The sequence below is a fragment of the Molossus molossus genome, unplaced genomic scaffold (assembly GCF_014108415.1).
Source record: "Molossus molossus isolate mMolMol1 unplaced genomic scaffold, mMolMol1.p scaffold_m16_p_9, whole genome shotgun sequence".
NCBI classification, from domain to species: Eukaryota; Metazoa; Chordata; class Mammalia; order Chiroptera; family Molossidae; genus Molossus; species Molossus molossus.
In genome coordinates this window covers 18,902,907-18,921,023 of record NW_023425403.1, presented here as the reverse complement: position 1 = coordinate 18,921,023, position 18,117 = coordinate 18,902,907, and the positions used below count along the sequence as shown (strand labels likewise).

Here is an 18,117-nt window from a genome sequence, read left to right as displayed (position 1 = left end):
ACATCCAGGCCAGGCCCCAGGGGAGGCCTAACTTACAAGTAGATGACAATCTATTGGAAGCAGGAGATTTAGGAGACCGATGAGGAAAGTGTTATAGGAGGTGATAGTTACATCAACACAGCTGGGGGCTGAGTCTGAGACTTAGACTAGAGGTCCCAGCAGGCAGGAGACATTGGGAGGCGGGGGCTCTTGCCCTGGCCATGTAACTCCAGCCAACTTAACGTAAGCAGGTCACTGCAGAGTGATCTTTGGCTTCTGTCATCCCATTAGCAGGTGGACGGTGCTGAGGTTGGGCCCCCTGGCCAGTGGGCCTTACAAGCAAAACTGATCCATGCTGCATCGATCGGCACAACCCATTCCACCCGCAGTTCACCTTTAGAGCTGAACACATAATTTATTGTTCAAATCATGGAAGGATTGAGAGTGACAGGAAGACTTCTGATACTTACTGTGCCGGGCCGAAAGGTATCGCCCAGAACTGTCCAGGCAGACCAGAGTAATCACCCTACTCTCAGGCCACCGCGCTAGAGCTTATGGTGGTTTTAGAAAGACATTCCAAGTTCCTCTTCGACCACCTTACTCCTCTCCTTTATAGAAGTCAGAGGCTTATCCTGTAGCTGCCTGCCTTTGACCAACTGTGTATACAGTAATGATGCTCAGGGTGCTTTATGAAGAAAAACCAGTGAGGAGTGTCACTGATTGGATATTCCTTATGCATTCCCAGCTTTTCAATTGCTCATTTAAAAAATATTCAAGGTATTTTATTCCCCAGTCGGGAGAGACAGAATAAAGAACAGAGAGTGATTTTTTAAAAACGTGATTTCCTCTCATAACTCGTCTCAGTGGTTGGTGGCTGAGGTCTGGACAAACATTGCACTGGGGGGAGGTGACATGTCCCGAATGACATGAAATGCCTCTCCTCCTGCACCTCAGCCTCCAGGGGGACACCACGGGGCTGAGTAGCTTCTTGTCCACTGTGCTGATTATCAGATAATCATTTCCATACTTTGGCCATTCCGGGCTGGTTTTCAAAAATATTTGCATTTGAGATGAGATGAAAATTTATCAAATTTGCCGGGTTTCTCTAAAAAATTCTGACCTCCTTAAGGATATGAATTGAAACATTTTTAAAAGCTATATTGAGGTTACTTTCATACCATAAAACTGGCCTATTCAGTGATTATGAATATATTTGCACTGCCAACAGAGTCTGATTTTAGGACATTTTCATCACTCCTGCCCATTGGTAGTCACCTGTGTCGAATACAGCACCTAGTTCCCTGCAGTCAGTACATATTTTTAGTATCACTTCCAGGAATTACTTTGCTGCCTGTTGTGTGGTATTAAACAGATTTATAGTTCTAAAGAAATTCTCGCCTACACATGTTATCCCTGGCCCAGCTCAGTCTGAAGGCAGTGACTTGACTTACACCCCCACTGCCGGTCCCCTGTTTACTGGACAATACAGGGGGGTCGGAACTGCTTGGAGGGAGATCAGCCTCCTTCAGAAATTCTTTTTTTAGTATAGGTAACAATTTTGAACATAGACTTTATTTTTAAATATTTTTTTAATTGATTTTAGAGAGAAAGGAAGGGAGAGGGAGAGAGATAGAAACATCGAGTAGAGAGAACATCAAATGGTTGCCTCCTGCATGCCCCCCACTGAGGATAGGCCCGAAACCTGGGCATGTGCCCTGACCGGGAATCGAACTGGCGACCGCTTGGTGCATGGGTCGATGCTCAACCACTGAGCCACACCAGCCGGGCTAGACTATTTATTTATCCTCACCTGAGGATATTTTTTGCATTTATCTTCAGATAGAGCGGAAGGGAGAGAGGGAGGAAGAGAGAGAGAAGCATTGATGTGAGAGAGACACATCAACTGGTTGCCACCCACACAACCCCAACTGGGGCCGGGGACAAACTGCAGCCGAGGTACTTGCCCGTAGCAGGAACCGAACCCGGGTCTCTCTGGTCCATGGGCCGACGCTCTAACTGCTGACCCACACCAGCCGGGCTAGACTTTATTTTTTAGAGCAGTTTAGGTTCACAACAACAGTGAGCAGAAGGGACAGAGATCCCATGTGCCCTTTGCCTCCACGCATGCACACCCTCCCCCATCACCACCCCCGGAACGTACATCTGCTGCCTGAGGAAGCTACGCTGACACGTGATCACCGAAGTCCACGGTTTCCAGTAGAGTCCGCTCTGGGTGATGTGCAGTCTGTGGGTCTGGACAAATGTGTAGTGGCCTGTATCATACTACAGTAGCATACACAGGATTTTCACTGCCCTAAAAGTCCTCCATGCTCCCCCTCCTTGTCCCCCTCCCCTTAACCCTTGGCAACCACTGATCTTTTTCTTTTCAGCATTATTGAGGCATCACTGACAAATGAAACCGTAAGGTACTTAAAGCGTGTGCCCTGGCGATTTAGTAGACGCGTACATTGTGAAAGGCTTGGCAGCACCTGGTGGCTGACATCCATCAGCCCATGGGTTCTCCTTCGGGGCTCCGGGACTCGGAGGGGGCGCTGAGACTTGGGCAGTGGGAGTCATAAGGGGCAAACCTATGCTTTCAGTGGGAAAAGGAAGGAGAAAGTAGAAGGATACTTTTGAAACGTCATTGAAAATGTTTTATTTGTGAATTTCTGTGTCCATCCTCTTGCTCTGCTGGTTGAGCTCCTTAAAATTTCCATCCAAAGGGAAGGTGTGAACTTTGGCAAACGGGAGCTCGGGCCTGCCTTTTCAGGTTCCGGTCGAATGTTTGTCTCTCCCATTTCCAAAGAGGTTTCGAACACACCTACCTCCTCGCCAGCTGACCCAGCTTATCTTCTGCTCTCTTCGGGTAAAAGACAGAATTCCACGGGTTAGCGTACGAAAACGCTTTACCTTAACGTGTCCTGGATTTCAGCCCACGTTCTTCCGTGGGGTTTGTTAGAGGACTGGTCCCTGAACACACAGGAAAGGACACCGTATCATTTTTATTTCCCGACAGTTGCCATCTCTCTCGTGTTGCTACCATGTCTGTCATCTGTGGAGCGGTAGCACTGAAAAGGAACTTTTTCTGATTTTGGCAGGGTGCATGTTATAGAATTAGAGAAAAACAGGCTGGTTTGCAATTGTTGGGACAAGCTTTCTCCTTTTCCAGAAAGTGCTACTGATAGTAGAAGGCAAGGCTGAGACCCTGCGGTTCAAAGCTGCCCTCTAAACTTGGGTTATCGTGTATGTACTGTAGCATTCCATTCAAGCAAGATCCCAGTAACATTCCAGCTACACACTGTTGTGAGTATGCGCAGAAATATAGTGATGCCTTTGCACAGCAGTGTTGGCAGTTATATTGTTATGACATAAAGGTATTTAAGACCAATTGAAATAGCCTTTTATAAAAAGTAGGACGAAGATGCTGCGGCCTTGATCTCACCAAATAAACAGGCAAAGTGTGTTTACCTGCACTCAGAGTAGTTAATAAGAGCTTGATAAAAAATGTTTTTAAACAATGGAGTGAGATAAATTTGGCTTTATCACACTGGAGACTTTTTTACTGACCCCAGATTTTTTAAGACACTGAAGGTGGGGAAAGCTGCCCGTGGGGTTTGCCCGGGGCGTGCAGCAGGTTGATTTGCATTGATTTGCTTTGTTCTTTGCAAAAAGTGGGGCAGCTCATGAGCCTTGCCGCTCTTACAGGCGAGGAGCAAGTGCTTCTTTGATGGTGTAGTCTCCCGTCAGCCACATTGATACTGGACTTTGTTCCCTCTCTGCTTAGGTATCTTCATACTTTCTTGGAAAATTAAGTGGAAAAGATAGTGCTTCTTTCCCTATGCCATCATTTACTGTGCCCAGTCTGTGACTTTAGGAGCACCAGTGTTTAAGGGTAAGTCTCTGGGAAGCAGAGAGGGTTTCTTACCTAGATAAGGGCTTCCTGCAGACTTGGAGAGTTTAGGGGGAAAGGGGGGTAAGGTTTGGGATGAAAAGATTCTCTAGAGCCTGGCTGGCATGGCTCAGTGGATTGAGTGCTGTCCCCTGGACTGAGAGGTCCCAATTCAATTCCTGGTCAGGGCACATGCCCAGGTCGCGGGCTCAATCCCCAGTAGGGGGCGTGCAGAAGGCAGCCCATCCATGCTTCTCTCTCACATCGATGTTTCTCTCTCTCTCTCCATAAAAAATCAATAAAAACATGAAGAAAAAAAACAAGATTCTCTAGAGCAGGACAGATTACAAATCTTTATTTATCCAGAATCAAGACACATTTGGGAATTAAGAAGAAGGAAATTGTTTGATTCTTTTGCCTAACTTACTATAATATTGCATATATTCGTAATCAGAATCTTGTTGGAAAAAAGAAGTCATCTAAAATATTACTTGAAAATTAGGCAGGATGTTAATAGCAGAAAAAGCTCAAGTGGATTAGCACAGCCAATAGCTTTCTAAAATCAGTGTTTGTATGTATTTTCTCCAGCACTTGGATGGGCTCAGGAGTTAACTTCCTGAGCTTGAATCTCCCTGACTCATTATGCAGTGAGGTAGGCGGCTCACATGGCAGATGCAGATTGCAGAAGCACTGATCTCGGGGGTCACTGTGAGCACTAAGAGACTGTCGCAGGGACAGCATTTGGCAGCAGTATTCCTCACGCTGAGTAAATAGCGCTCAATAAATTCGGTTGCTGTTCTTTCTACTCGGAATTGTTAGTGGTGTACACTGGGGGTGGCACATAAAGGTAATAATAAAAAACAAAATTTCAAAATGCAAATAGAAACAGTTGAGTAAAATCCTCCCTCTGACTTCCTAGCAGAGTTGAGCTTATTACTGGAGGTGCCCGCCCAAGGAAGGTCCATGAGTGCCGGATGGACCTTCCTCCTCGCCCAGGAAGGCTCAGGGATCCAGGAGGCTCTGGCGATGAGCCACCTGCAGTTGCCCAGTGAGCATCAATACCCGGAGTGGAGCCCCACACCACGGGTCCTGAGTGCGCAGCCGGGCCTGAAATCCACGCTGGGGCTCCCGGATCGGGGCTGTTTTCACAGCAAGTTCTTCCACATTGCTGTTAAAATGGAGCGTATTCCTAGAACACTGCAGGTGTAGTGAGGCCAACAGACCAGGAAACAGCTGCCATTGGAAGGACAGCTCATGACTCACCTCTCCTCACGACAGACGTGCCGTGCAGACGGTCCAAGGCGGAGAGAGGGAGGGGCTGTGGGCAAGAGCCTGGGCTGTGCTTCTGTGGGAAGGGGACCAGGCAGGGTGAACAGGCAGGAATGGCGTTTGGATATTGCCGTGGGCCCTGGCTGTCTGGTACCAGGCCCTTGGGGGTGACGAGGGCAGGTGAATGGTGGCCCAGTGTGAGAGCCGATAGAGGAGGTGGTTGGGGCACGGGCTCTGGATCGTCACTCTGTACTGGAGAAGCACGCTCACATTGGAGTTGTCTGCTGTCACTGGGAACTGTCTAACACTGGAGGGCAGTCCGTCCAGGGGCAGCAGGACCCCAGACAGCAAAGCTTCAGAATGAGGAAAAGGAAAGCTGGTTACTACATCATGGCATGGCTTCCGTTTCAGCCCAGGCTTCTAAATACCTTGAATAATTTTGCTGCATCAGGAATGCATGTTCCATAACTTGGAGGATTCTGGTCTGAGACCCCCCCACCCCAAGCTGACCTCTCTCTTCTACTCCAGGCCTTGTTGCCCACTTCCTGCCTGGCAGCCCCTTGGAGGGCCTGCAGGCTCCACAGGTGTGAATGATCGTCTTCCTCCCTCAGGGCCCTTCCTCACCCTGTTCCCACCCGGCTGGAAAGCTGGGAATCTGTCAGCTTCCACACTTTCCTGCTTCTCCATAAGCAGACCTGTTGTCCCGTCTTATCGGTGTGCTTGACAAGAGTGAATTTGGCCGGGCAACTTTCTCTTCTGCTGCACTGTCCTCTGGGCCCACCCATCTGCCAGGATTCCTGTGCTCGAGTCTCAACTGGCCTATTCTCTAGTCCTTTTGTTTTTCAAACTAATATTATCGAATGAGAAACCATTCCCAGTATTTCTTATGCCCCTCCACTATAGTAATGCACTTGGCTATTTTTTTAACTGTGACTTTTTCATCACATCTTATTAATTATTCATTCAGCAGATCTTTGTTGAGTATTTGTCCTCTGCTGGGCATTGTGCCCAGTGTTGAGGATGCAGAAATAACTGAGATAGACCCTACCCTCAAGGATCTAATTGCCTCCTGGGGGAGAAAGAACTGAAGTTATCACCAGGCAGTCTTGTGAGTAATTACAACTAAAATGTGATACCTGCTGAGATAGGTATACGACAGAGTCCCGGGGGCACAGAGAAGAAAGGATGCCACCTGCCAGAACTGGGGAACATTCTGGGAACTTGCTGGACCTTGATTGATGGGTGAGGACAAGTTTACGAGATGGGGCAGCAGTGAGCGGTGGGGAAGGTTGGTGACTGGATGGGTTTGGTTTTCTCTAAGAGCCCAAACACGACATGTGGTGTCAGTGCGGGAAAGGTTCAACCGGTTTTCCTTTTACTGCCTTCCACATTGGAATATTCCCTGCAGGTGCCCTTGATTCGGGGTTCTGGTATTTCTCAGTCCTATGTGTGGCTGGGGAGTGGGGTGCAGACAGCCAGACACAGCTGTCAGCATTTCCGAAGGCTCTTAGATTCCGCGAGGAAAACGTTTCCGTAGCACACGCGCCTGCGTGGCGTAGCACCAAAGTTCTGTGCTCGGCTGGACCGTGTTTTCACGCCGCTGTCCTCTTTACAGTTGGATGTGTTGAATTTGAGGCGGTCTTCGAAACTTTCTTTCTGTGGAGCTACTGTAGCAGTAGGCCTGCAAAGGGCCCTCGTGACTGAGTGCCAGCGAAACAGGAAACTGTCCTCGGGACCCCAAAGATTCCCACCTCCTGCGAAGGCCTGGCTCTGCCGCCCCCAGGCGGGTACCCTTACCCTCGCAAGTTATTTCTCCTCTTGGAGCCTTAGTTTGCTTCTTGGTAAGATTCAGGAGAAGAAAGTCTTTCCTGGTAGGACGGCGAGGAGCTGATGATTCATGCAGTAGTAGATACTAAATTATCAGTTCCCATAAAATCAGGGAGCCTTAGGAGAGATGGGGCGGAGGGTGAGGGAGAGAATCATAACCCCTTTGTGTCCTTCTGTGGTTTTTTTTTTTTTTTAATGTTGCTAAAATAGTTCCTAAGACATCACATCGCTTGCCACAGTAGGAAAGCCAAAATAAGGGATGGGGACATTTGCCATTTTTTTCCTCTTGTGTCTGAATTGAATGTCACTCTGTTTCGTGAGCTGAAGATCCAGCAGCTTTTTCATTTTGCAATTCCGGGGTTGAGTTTGACAGCCTTGCTTACGACACTTGAAGTAAAATCTGCCTTAGTCCAGAGGCCCATTCCTGCTTCTTAGTTTGTAGCCCGGCCCCCAGAGGCTTGTTGAGCATGTGGCTGGTGAGTTTCTGGAAGGGAGGCAGTGCTGTGCTTCGTTGGGGGGGGGGGGTCTTAATTAGAAATCTCGTGCAGCTGTGAGATCGCACGGCCTGCTGCTAGTATCCAATGGTGTGGTCTCCACGTCCGAGCCTCGGGCTGCCGACGGAAATGTTTGACAGGTGTCTAGTGAAAGGACTCTTTCCTTTGTAGGAACATTTGTTGCCTGACATTTGCATTTTTATAAGGCGTTCTAGACACAGAAATGAAAATCTGGGCAAAAACAGATCTGTAGTATCACGTCTTGTGCTTACAGGCGAGCATACCGTGACCTGAGGTCATTGCTTGCTTCTGTCTACCCACACAGGAAGAACGTTGGTGAAAAGCACAGAAACCAGTGACCTTTGTGGCTGTGGAGTTTCCGTGGAGAAAAGAGAGCATCCGAACTCAGCTGGACCGTCTTTCATGCCTGGTAAACCCGCCCCACTCCCGGGGTGCCCGTGGACTTGCGTCGTGTGCAGGGTGCTCTCAGAGACGGGAGCGCGGCCGACCGGCAGAGGAGGGGGAGGGCGGGAGAGAATGTGGAGCAAATGTTTTACAACCTGAACCTCAGAACTGTGATCCTCCAAGGAGAGCGCTACTTGAAGAAAAAGACAAAAAAAAAAAAAAAAAAAGTTGAATGGCTTCTCAGGGATTTTGTTTTCTGTGCACATATAAGCCATAGTTCCAGTACAAGTGGTGGTAGGTAGAGCACTCAGATTTCAGTTCTGTTCAGTGTGACAGAGGGAGCGACTGACCATTCATTGCTGTTCCGTAACTAGTGTAAAATATGTATATGTTTATCTTTATTTTTATAATATGCAAATACATTTAAATTTATACAGTTTGAAGCTTCTAGCGTTAGTTAACACTGGGTGCAATATTCGCATGAGAACTGTGCCAACCTGGGGCTGATTTCTTATTTTAGCATAAGACCCTTTAGTTCATTCTTTATTCTTTAATCCTTTTTAGATTAAAAAAAAAAAAAAAGGTATCTATCTGCCTGTGGCTTAAGGGTTGGTTCGCAGAGGTTGCCAATGAACCTCAGGCACCGTCTCCTCGCCTCCTAACGAAGGTCCCTGCCTGTGAGCTGGCGGGCAGGTGGGGGACTGTCCGTTTCTCTGCCCACATGTCACCACTGTGCAGCAGAGTGTCCTTGCTCCGGGCTTTCCTGTAGTCACTGCAGTGCCCTGACGGAGGTCTGGTGTGAGGACCCTTCAGCAGAGGAGGGCAAGTGGTCAGCAAGGCCACGGGAAACCTGAGTCTTTTACCAGCTTAAGATAATCAGGAGTCAGTTCTGCAGCATGCGGAGAACCCTGGTAATGGGGGCTTTTTCCTCCTAGAACAGAGTGTGTGACGTTGAGCAGAGCACTTGGGATAGCAAATGGCCTCCCTGGACAGCATAGGCCCCACTGGTTATTTATGCACACAGAGCCTCCGATGGGTCGGTTGGCTGCCAAGACCTAGTAAAACCCATTTTAAAATCTCCATGAAGCAAAACTTAAAAAGCAAACCCAACAAATTGCTTTCTCTTCGAATCCCAATGAGGGCCCAACAGCATCCACTGCAGTGGTAACACATTCCAGGCCGAGGGGTGTGCGCGACTCTGCGTCTGGCGCCTGTGTGTGCTGATCACAGTGCGAGACTGTGCACCAGTGAGGACGAAGGAGAGGCAGCTGGCGTGTTCCTTTATACGTGTCGCCTCTCGCAACGCTGCAGTGCACAGTCTCAGCGCAAGCGGCCGCATGGCAAAATATCACAAGTCGATTTTTGTAGAATATTTTGTGCCCAGGAGTTAACGTAACTAAATTCCAGAACCTCCAGTTAAACAAGGATGGTTTCTATGATCAGAAAGTCAAGTTGAATCAGACTATTTCTCCATTTTTCAATACTTGAATATCCCACCTCAGATTTGAGAATTCGCTGTTTTTTGAACACAGTCACAGAATTAATCTGGTGAATCCTTTTGTCACAGTTCTCGTGTGTGTGCATGCGTGTGCATGTGTGTGTGTGCGCGCGCGCGTGCATGTGTGTGAGGTTAAATGTAAACTGAAGGCTAACGTTTAATTGCTTTATGGACCATTGAATTGTTGAGTGTAAAAGTGTTTTAATTGGCACAAGACAGTCCCTAAACTGTCAAATTTTCTGATTTTGACCCATCTTTTGAAAAAACTCTCTTAAGTGGGTGACTTGGAGCTAATTCTTTAGGGGACCATATTAAATGAAAAAAAAAAAACAGCCCTGCAAAGAGTGTGTTGTTGTTATGAACATAAATGCCCATGTCCTTAATATCCGCTGTTTTCGACAAGTGGTGTTCTGTGCTGTCATCTGAACCCTAGAGAAGCAGTGAGAAGTCCTGGGGTCACATGCAGTTAAGTAAGGAGGCCAGCGCAGGAGAGGGTCATGTGACCCGAAGCAGCTCCAGAGAAGCTGGGGAACTTGCCTGGGGCGGAAGGGCTGAGAGACAGCACTGAGCTCGGGCCTGTGCAGGGAGGTCCTCTCCCGACACCGGGAAGACAGCACCGGGACAGGCAGCTCACGCCGCACAGGGGGTCTTCCTGCCAAGTAGGCCCCGGCCTCCCCAAGAAACACCCTTAGAGTTTGTTGTGGTTTCTCTTCCTCACTCTGTGGTAGCAAAACCACTTCCAGGACTTGTGAAGCGCTGCCCGAAATGTTCTCGCCCCAGGAGACAAGGACTGCGCTCACATTGCTCACATCGCGGGCGGAGGGCCGCTTGGAGTGCAGAGTGCACAGGGCTCCGCCGTCCTGGTGGGGGGGTAGTTTTCATGCCACGGTTTGTGAATTGTAATTGCAGCATCCTATTTAATTGTTGTAACTGGGCAGACATTTAAAAAAAAATTAAAACGTTCAATAAAAATACAAATGTTTAAGCAATTACATTTCCAGAGTTTAGTTATTTCTGTTTGTTTGTTTTTTATTTTTTTAAAGTTTGGATTGTGTCAGTTAAGGTGTAACTATTTTACATTTTTAGTGAAGTCGCTCTGGAGCTATGGGAGGTGGCTGGTGGCAGCCACGGTTGGGGATTAAGTCCCGAAGAGGAAAACTGTTGAAAACTCTGCCCCTGTTTTCAGGCTGGAGAGTCAACTCCTGAATGTCGGCTCTGGTCTCTTAACCAGAGCCTTTTCCAGTAGTCTGCTGTGCTCCCAGTCAGAGCTAATGAAGCAGATAAGCTTGCAAGTTCCCTTTCCCTGGGCTCTCAGAAGTCCGTGCCCCCACCTTGGTATTGTCGGGTTGGAGGGGGTATATTTCAGGCCGAAAGGGCAGATCCTCAGGTACCAGGTCAGAGGCTCTGTTCTTCCTGTTTGTTCTAAAGGACAGTGGAGAAGGTAAGCAAAGGAAAAGACAGGCTGCTTCCTGCAGAAGCCACAGCCGCTAGGGAAGCCCCACCCTGGAGTGCTGGGGCTTTGGGGGTACAGAGAAGAAGGGGCCCCCTGGCCAGGAGGGCTTCGCCCTGAGACTCCTGAGAAGGTCGGTGGAGCCCCTGGGAGCCCTGAATCCAAAGGCACCTCTGCCAGCAGAGAAGCTGAACCCGTGTGGCCGTCCGAATTCTCAGAAGCTCCATGGGAACAGGTTTGCGTGGAAGGGCTGGTCAGGTGAGCGAGGCCGTCCGAATTCTCAGAAGCTCCATGGGAACAGGTTTGTGTGGAAGGGCTGGTCAGGTGAGCGAGGCCCTGCTTCCTTCCTGGCGAGCAGAGCAGGAGGATCGAAAGCCTTCACTGGGGCCTGTTTTTCCTTCACCAAGAACCTCTAGAGTTCTCTAAACTTGGTCAGCAGGTGTCCCTGGTGACTTGTAGAAGTTCCTGATTTCTCACATCTATCACCCCTACCAAGTCTAGTTCTCCTACTTAGAGTTTTTTGAAGTAGATTCCAGGCCTGCGTTGCGTATACAGGTTGTTGCTCAGGTGCGGAGTTAAAAAGGACACCATCTGGCAGCAGCTGCAGGGAGGGGCCTGGGAGAAGTTCTGGAAAAGCACACGACCCTTCGAAGTTACCTGGTCTGATGGCGTGAGAAAACTCACCTGGTAACAGAAACCCTATTTTAATTTTTAAGCACAAGTAAAAATATCTTCTTCATCTTGATATACAAGAAAGATTTTTAATGAAGTGAATTTCATTCTAAACACTCAGTACTGTTTCCCCAACTGGTCCATGAGACATTCTTGTCTCCAGAGATGCTAACACTTGTTCTTCTGAAAAAATAAGTTCTGAGATCAAGAAAGTGTGAGAAATGCTGCATTAAATAAAGCCTCAGAGCTATTGCTGCAGGTCTCAGAACCGTTTAGATGCAGATATACATTGTGAGTGTCCAAAGGGGATGTTGTGCCCCATTCCCACGTGTACCTGAGTGCAAGGAACCCTTTCCCAAGAGTGGTCTGTTGATGTTGTCTGAGACCAGTGTTCTCAAAGTGCAACCCAAGAGGTTTGCACTGACCATATCACTAATAACATTAAGTGGGAATGGGTTAAACAACTCATCAAAAGACAGAGATTGTGTGATTGGATTAAAATGTATGCTCTCTACAGGAGGTAGATTTTTTTTTGGGGGGGGGGGTACGTGCCCCTAGCAGAAACCGAACCCGGGACTCTGGTCCACAGGCCGCCACTCCAACCGCTGAGCCAAACTGTCCAGGGCTACAGGAGGTCGATTTTAATTTAAAAATACAAATAGATGGAAAGTTGAATAAAGACATGCTGGGCAAAAAATCCCACCATGGAGTGACTGTACTAATATTAGACAAAATAGACATGAAAACAAACAAAAAACTGTGACTGGAGGTAAAGAGGAACATTTCATTATGAAAAAGGGTCAATCCATCAAAAAGAAAAGGACATTTGGGATATACACACAAATATATATTACTAAATCACCCATAGGTCACAGAAGAAAAAGGGTGATTACAGAATGTGAGGGATATGCAAATCAGAACTTCAGTGAGGTACCACTTCACACCCACTGTGATGGCCACCACGACAGAGGGAGACAATGTCAGTGTTGACAAGGATGTCAACACACTGCTGCTAAAACGGTAAAGACGCTTTGGCAGACAGTTTGGCAGTTATTTGAAAGGTTTAACATTCAACTCTACTTACAGTCGATGCCCAAGAGAAAGGCACATGTCTATCCAAAAACTTGTCAATAAATGTTTATGGCAGCACAATTTGTAATGGCCAAAAAAAGCCTATCAGGGTTCTCCAGAGAAGCAGAACCAATAGCATACATTGGGAAGAGATTTATTATACGAAATTGGCCCATTGATTCGGGAGGCTAGCAAGTCCAGAATCTGCAGAGCCGATGCCAGTGTGACGGCCGTTAGGCAGGATGCTCTCTTTCTGGGGGACAGTCAGCCTTTTGTTCTCTTCGTGCCTTCAGCTGATCAGGCGAGGCCCACCCGGGCAGCCCACTCAGTCTGCGGTTAGGGAAGCTGAGGCCACGAGCTTCTGTGAGAGAACAAGGACAGAGCGATGAGTCTTTCAAGTGAACACACAAATCTCAAAGGGAAATATTTGGGGGCAGTGAGTTGTTAGGCTGCTGGCCAGTGGCATGATAGTCTGAGGACATGAACGGGTATAGAGCCAGCAGCCTGTGCCCAGGTCAAAGCCTTCCACGTGTGCCTTCTGCATACAAGTCATTTCCTCAGTCAATTGGCCTAAATCTAACTCTGTTCCCTCCACAGGTGTCGTTGAGACTGTTCGTGCAGCCACAGCCAAGTCTAAGGTAACACCTTCCCCAGCTCCCAGTGCCCTGCTGCTAGTTCAGCGCCAGCTAGCACAGGCGCAGGCATCTGGTGGCTGGTATGCGAATCTGCCCAGGCCAACCAGTTTCCCAACCAGTTGAAGACCCAGCCATCAACAGTAGGAAGAACGTGATATGGGGGAGAGGAGCCAGAGGGCTGTTAGGGCCACTTCCAGACCAAGGTTAAGACGGAACATAGACCTGGGTGAAGCCGAAGAAGCTGGCAGAGTAGAACTGAACTGCAGCAAAGCGTGCCAGAGGCCACCCCGTGAGTGGGTCTGAAAGGTCCGGGTGTCGCTAGAGTTGCCTCCATTGTCCCAGTCCAGATACATTCTTAAAATGACTCACCTCCCCTGAGTCCCACCCATTGCTTGAGGTAACTTGAAGGGATCCCAGGATTTGCACCAAAAATTCCCAACTGAAGAGGACCTCTCTCCTAGGCATTCCCTCACTCAGTACTGGGCACCCCTTAGGTGCCGAGTGCTGGGGCTCTGGGGTGCAGCACCGAGTGAGGCAGACCGGCCTCGGCTATGAGCTGACTTTCTTGCATTCGGAGACCGTAATGTTCACCACTCACAGGGTCACTCACCCCCCGCCATGCCCTGCACCCTGCACTTGCAACCCCCCCCCCCCCCTCTGCTGTGTGCCTTCTACTCACAGGAGTGGTTCCTTTTCATAGAACTCTCCTCACCTGCTGGATGCTTGCAGCTCAAATGCTGGTCCTTCCTTGTAGCTTCCCCAAGTCTCAGGCACAGTTAACGTCCCTCTTTCCTGTCCCAGTTAGCACGTCTGTGGCCACTGTAGCACTTCATCGTTCTGTCTTGTCTTCAGGAATGAGAACTCCTTGGCAACACCTTCCACATGCCATCCCTTTAGTGCATGTTGGTGAAGCTGAGCTAAATTCGACCTCTGAGGAGCCAGGGAGGGAGGAATGAGGAGGCCCCTCACCCTTTTCCCTAACTCCCAGCTTCCACACCCAAGCACATGGGCGTGAGCCCCTCATTATTACCCTGGCTCCTAGAGTGACATGAAATGATAACATGCCTCTAAAGACTTCGGCCCAGCTGCCTTCTTCCAAATCCAAAACATTACTAGTTGACGGACGAGCTAGTTACTTTGTCAGCCTTGGCACGCAGTCAGTATTGTCCAGCTAGGAAGGAGGCATAATGAAACACTTCCAAGTGCTTTGAACTGGCAAAACTGTGTTTATACAATTACATGAAAAGCAGCTAATGGGATGCTATTGACGAGGTTTAATGATGCTGAGGTCAGGAAATGACAGTTCCCTGGTTACATGGTTCCCTGCAGACTGGTTTGCATCTCACCAGGAAAGAATCGTGATTCAGAGCTATTCTTTCATGCTTGCTATAAATAAGGGGCTGGGAAAATGAATTCTTAAATGAATTTTATCTCCTCCTAAGAGATGCAAACAAGACAAGTGGATGACTATCAGCATCCAGGCTGCACCAGAAAATGCCACTACTTGTGTGCAGGTGGCAGCAACATTATAGAAGGGGATGTCTTCTCATATGTCCGGGCTTCTCTCTCAAGTAGTTCCGCCAAACACCATTGACCTGGGCCAGAGACACAGCTGCTGCAGTTCTAGGAGAGCACTGAGCTTGCAATCAGATGGCCTGGGTAAAGACCCAGACAGCCATTGACTAGCCACGAGGCCTTGCACATGTCATGGGACTTCTGTAGGCCACAGACTGCTCGTCTGTATACCCAGTGATTGCTTAAGGTCTCTCCCAGTCTGAGTAGAATCTATGCCAGTCCATAAGGCCATTGTCCCACAGCTACAAAATTACTGGAGCTGATCTGCGAACACTAGGGTCATTTTTCTCATTGCACCGATCCACACACGTGTTCTGACCTGGTTCTCCTTGTGACTAACCCTGTGTCTGTCATGCAGTGGCCTTGAGTAGTGGGGCTCGGCTGGGACTGGGGCACTTTTTACTCGTACGTGGTATCGGGAACAGCCTCTAGGAGTCCAACAGATAGTGAACCGATCCATGTGATCACTGGCCTTCAAGGCTCTTATCACGGTGTTATTTTTAAAGGCAAGTGAGAAGAGCTACATGTTCAAGTTCTTAAGCAGACAGGTTGGATGAGTGATACAATTTCTGTGCAAGGGTGACCCCCTGTGATAAGAGGGGGACATTCAACACAGCCAGAGGAAAACAGTAAATCGGGTTTCCCCAGAGATGCTGGCACCCTGGGGCGCCTCCAGAGGGCTGTTCCTGGAACCCGTGTTGTTAAACCACGGACTGAGCAGACTGTAAGGTGAGGCACCTCAGAGGCTAGACTTCCCAGACGGGACCCCAGATGGAACTATGGTTCATTATTAGGTTTGTAAAATGAAGATACTAAAAGGGATGTGTCAGTAAGCCACCTGATTTTTGACATCTTGTGCCATCTAGAACGAGAACTTTCCCAGAGCATGTGCCTTTCAATTTTGCCTCGTTCGCACTCATCGTGCCGAGGGCCACTCTGAGAAGCAGTAAGAGCTACGGAAAGCTGTCAGCGTGTGCGAGTTCGATCCCACCCTCAGGGATCCACCCTCAGAGTTCGATCCCACCCTCGGGTATCCACCCTCAGAGTTTGATCCCACCCTCGGGGATCCATTGCAACCTTGTAGAGGTGGTCGAAGGTACGTGTGTGAGGCTGTTTCTCATAAAGATTTAAAGCAACAATGGGAAAATGCTGAAATATCTGATAGGAAATGTCATTAGAATGATGTTTCTGAAGAACGGCTCATAATAATAGACAAAAACCTTTGCTACAGTTTTAAGTGAAAAAAATGAGGGGCAAGTTTTATATCTAGTGTGTTTTCAACACGTGTAAAGACATATGCACAGAATGAGCGTGCCACTGAAGTCCCCATCCCCGCAGAGAGCGCACCAAGGGCAGGACAGCGACACCCCAAGGACACACTCTCCAAAGCAGCTTGATAGCAAGTTCCTCCAGATGAGATGACTGTTCGCCACCCTCAAATGCCAACCTCCCGGTAAAAGCTTGTGTATGAAAAACAGATTCTATGTGGTCAACTAGGAAAAAACATGGAAGTTTCCTGCATGAAAACTTTGCTGTAACGATAGCACCCAGATACCAGATCTGCTCCAAGAAGACCCGTGGCTGGGACTTTTGAAGATGTGCGATAAGAAGGTATTTCTTCTCAGTTTAAAAGTGGCTTCACTATTTGGTTCTTCGTACTACCAAACACCCCAAATGCTAACAGATTCCTTTAGATTTGGGAGGACGGGTAACTTCTTTTCCCACCTCTGTTATACTTCAGGCTGCTTTCCAAGTTACCCACAATAAACTTTATATTGAAATTACAATGTCATTACAAAAAAAAAAACGAGCGTCCCTTAGATGACCACCCACAGCCCCTACTAGAGATTGCTCTGCCCCCAGTTCACCACAGCCGGTCCGTTCTCCCTGCAGACACCCTGCAAGTGAGAAAAGGCCACAGAACTTGCTCCTGCTGGCGATGGTCACAAAGGCCACCGGGAGTATCAGCACCATCAGCCCCTGCAGAGACTTGCATGTGTGGGCATGGGAAAGAGAAGGCGCCGATATTCGCAAGGCTGGGTGCTAACAACGCTGCCCTGTTGTGTCTTCGCTGTGGAGGCAGGGACCCTGCTTAGTGACTCCATTTGTCAGGGTGTAACGCAGCGGTTCTCAACCTGTGGGTCGCAACCCCTTTGGGGGTCAAACGACCCTTTCACAGGGGTTGCCTAAGACATAACAGTAGCAAAATTACAATTATGAAGTAGCAACAAAAGTAATTTTATGGTTGGGGGTCACCACAACATGAGGAACTGTATTAAAGGGTCACAGCATCAGGAAGGTTGAGAACCGCTGGTAATGTGAACAGTGGTCTTTCCAAGCCTGCGATTATACAGTGTTATAAAGGGCTCCTATATTATTCAAACAGTAAGGCCACTTACCAGATGCATCTGGATGAAGGTCAAAAAGATGATTACAGTGTTTCCTGGGTAAAAGTTCAGCTGTGTATAGACTCAAACCCGAACTAGGATATGAGCTTTGTTCTCCGCACCCATGAACATCGCATTTTGTCAGCTGGGTCAGAGTTTAAATGTATCAGGAGAACTACCTCTTTGAAAAGATCCTTAGAGTAGATGATTTTGCAGTAGCCTACATACTTGCTAATTTATATTTTATATAAACTTGAAATTTTGCATATTAGGTGCTAGGGATTATATCCCCAATGTTTAATAAGTCTGTAAAGGTGGGAGTCAGAATATCACTATATCATATTTTAAAAAATCAAATGTGTGTGTTGAAGGAATATGAGGATAGCATATAGAGGGGGAAATCGAGTCAATTCATGCAGGTGAAGTTATTTGTAGATTTCTTTTTTTAACCTGGTGAATTTTACTACCCAGTTCTTCCTTCATGCTCACGGCTGTCTTTCAGCGACCAGGTTTGTCTTCCTCTGTGTCTGATGAAGGTGCATCCAGGGGCTGGAAAGGAGCGAAAACGAGGTGCTTGGGAACAGCGCTGAGAACGTCCGGAGAACGTTTCCCCCAAAGGGCTTCATTGGCTGCAGATGGGTTAGAGATACAATTCATTTAAGCCTTTGTTGGCACATTAGTTCAGAGAACAGGGTTTCATATCCTCTTTTCAAAATGCTTGTCTTGCACGTAAAGACTAAGAGCCTGATGGGACATGGGCTGATGTTTCCCATGTGTGATGCGATGATGAGATGGAAATCATTATACCTGGTTTACAGACAGAAAAACCAGGACAATGTAAATGGAAATCCTCATATTTTTTAAATAACTTTTTAAAAAATACATGTTTTTATGGATTTCTTAGAGAGGAAGGGAGAGAGATAGAAACATCAATGTGAGAGAGAACCATAGATCCGCTGCCTCCTG

At 48.0% G+C, this 18,117-nt stretch overlaps 1 protein-coding gene across 10 annotated transcripts in view; it reads left to right on the top strand.

Annotated features, from left to right (window-relative positions):
• Window positions 1-16,369, top strand: part of MFHAS1 (malignant fibrous histiocytoma amplified sequence 1) — a 73,753-nt gene extending 57,384 nt beyond the window's left edge. For 3 of the 10 annotated variants that reach the window (XM_036249823.1, XM_036249824.1, XM_036249820.1), the window contains 3 exons: window positions 7,784-7,888; window positions 13,152-13,192; window positions 16,262-16,369. Coding sequence is in view for 4 of the 10 variants with exons in the window: in XM_036249824.1 (XP_036105717.1) it covers window positions 7,784-7,817 (34 nt within the window). In the remaining 6 variants the exon portion in view is untranslated. Of the gene's footprint in view, window positions 1-2,369; window positions 2,406-3,763; window positions 3,872-6,285; window positions 6,380-7,783; window positions 8,123-13,151; window positions 13,194-16,261 lie in introns of those variants that run through there. The other 7 variants (XM_036249827.1, XM_036249826.1, XM_036249819.1 and 4 more) reach the window with 7 other exon arrangements.
• The last annotated feature ends 1,748 nt before the right edge of the window (window positions 16,370-18,117 follow it).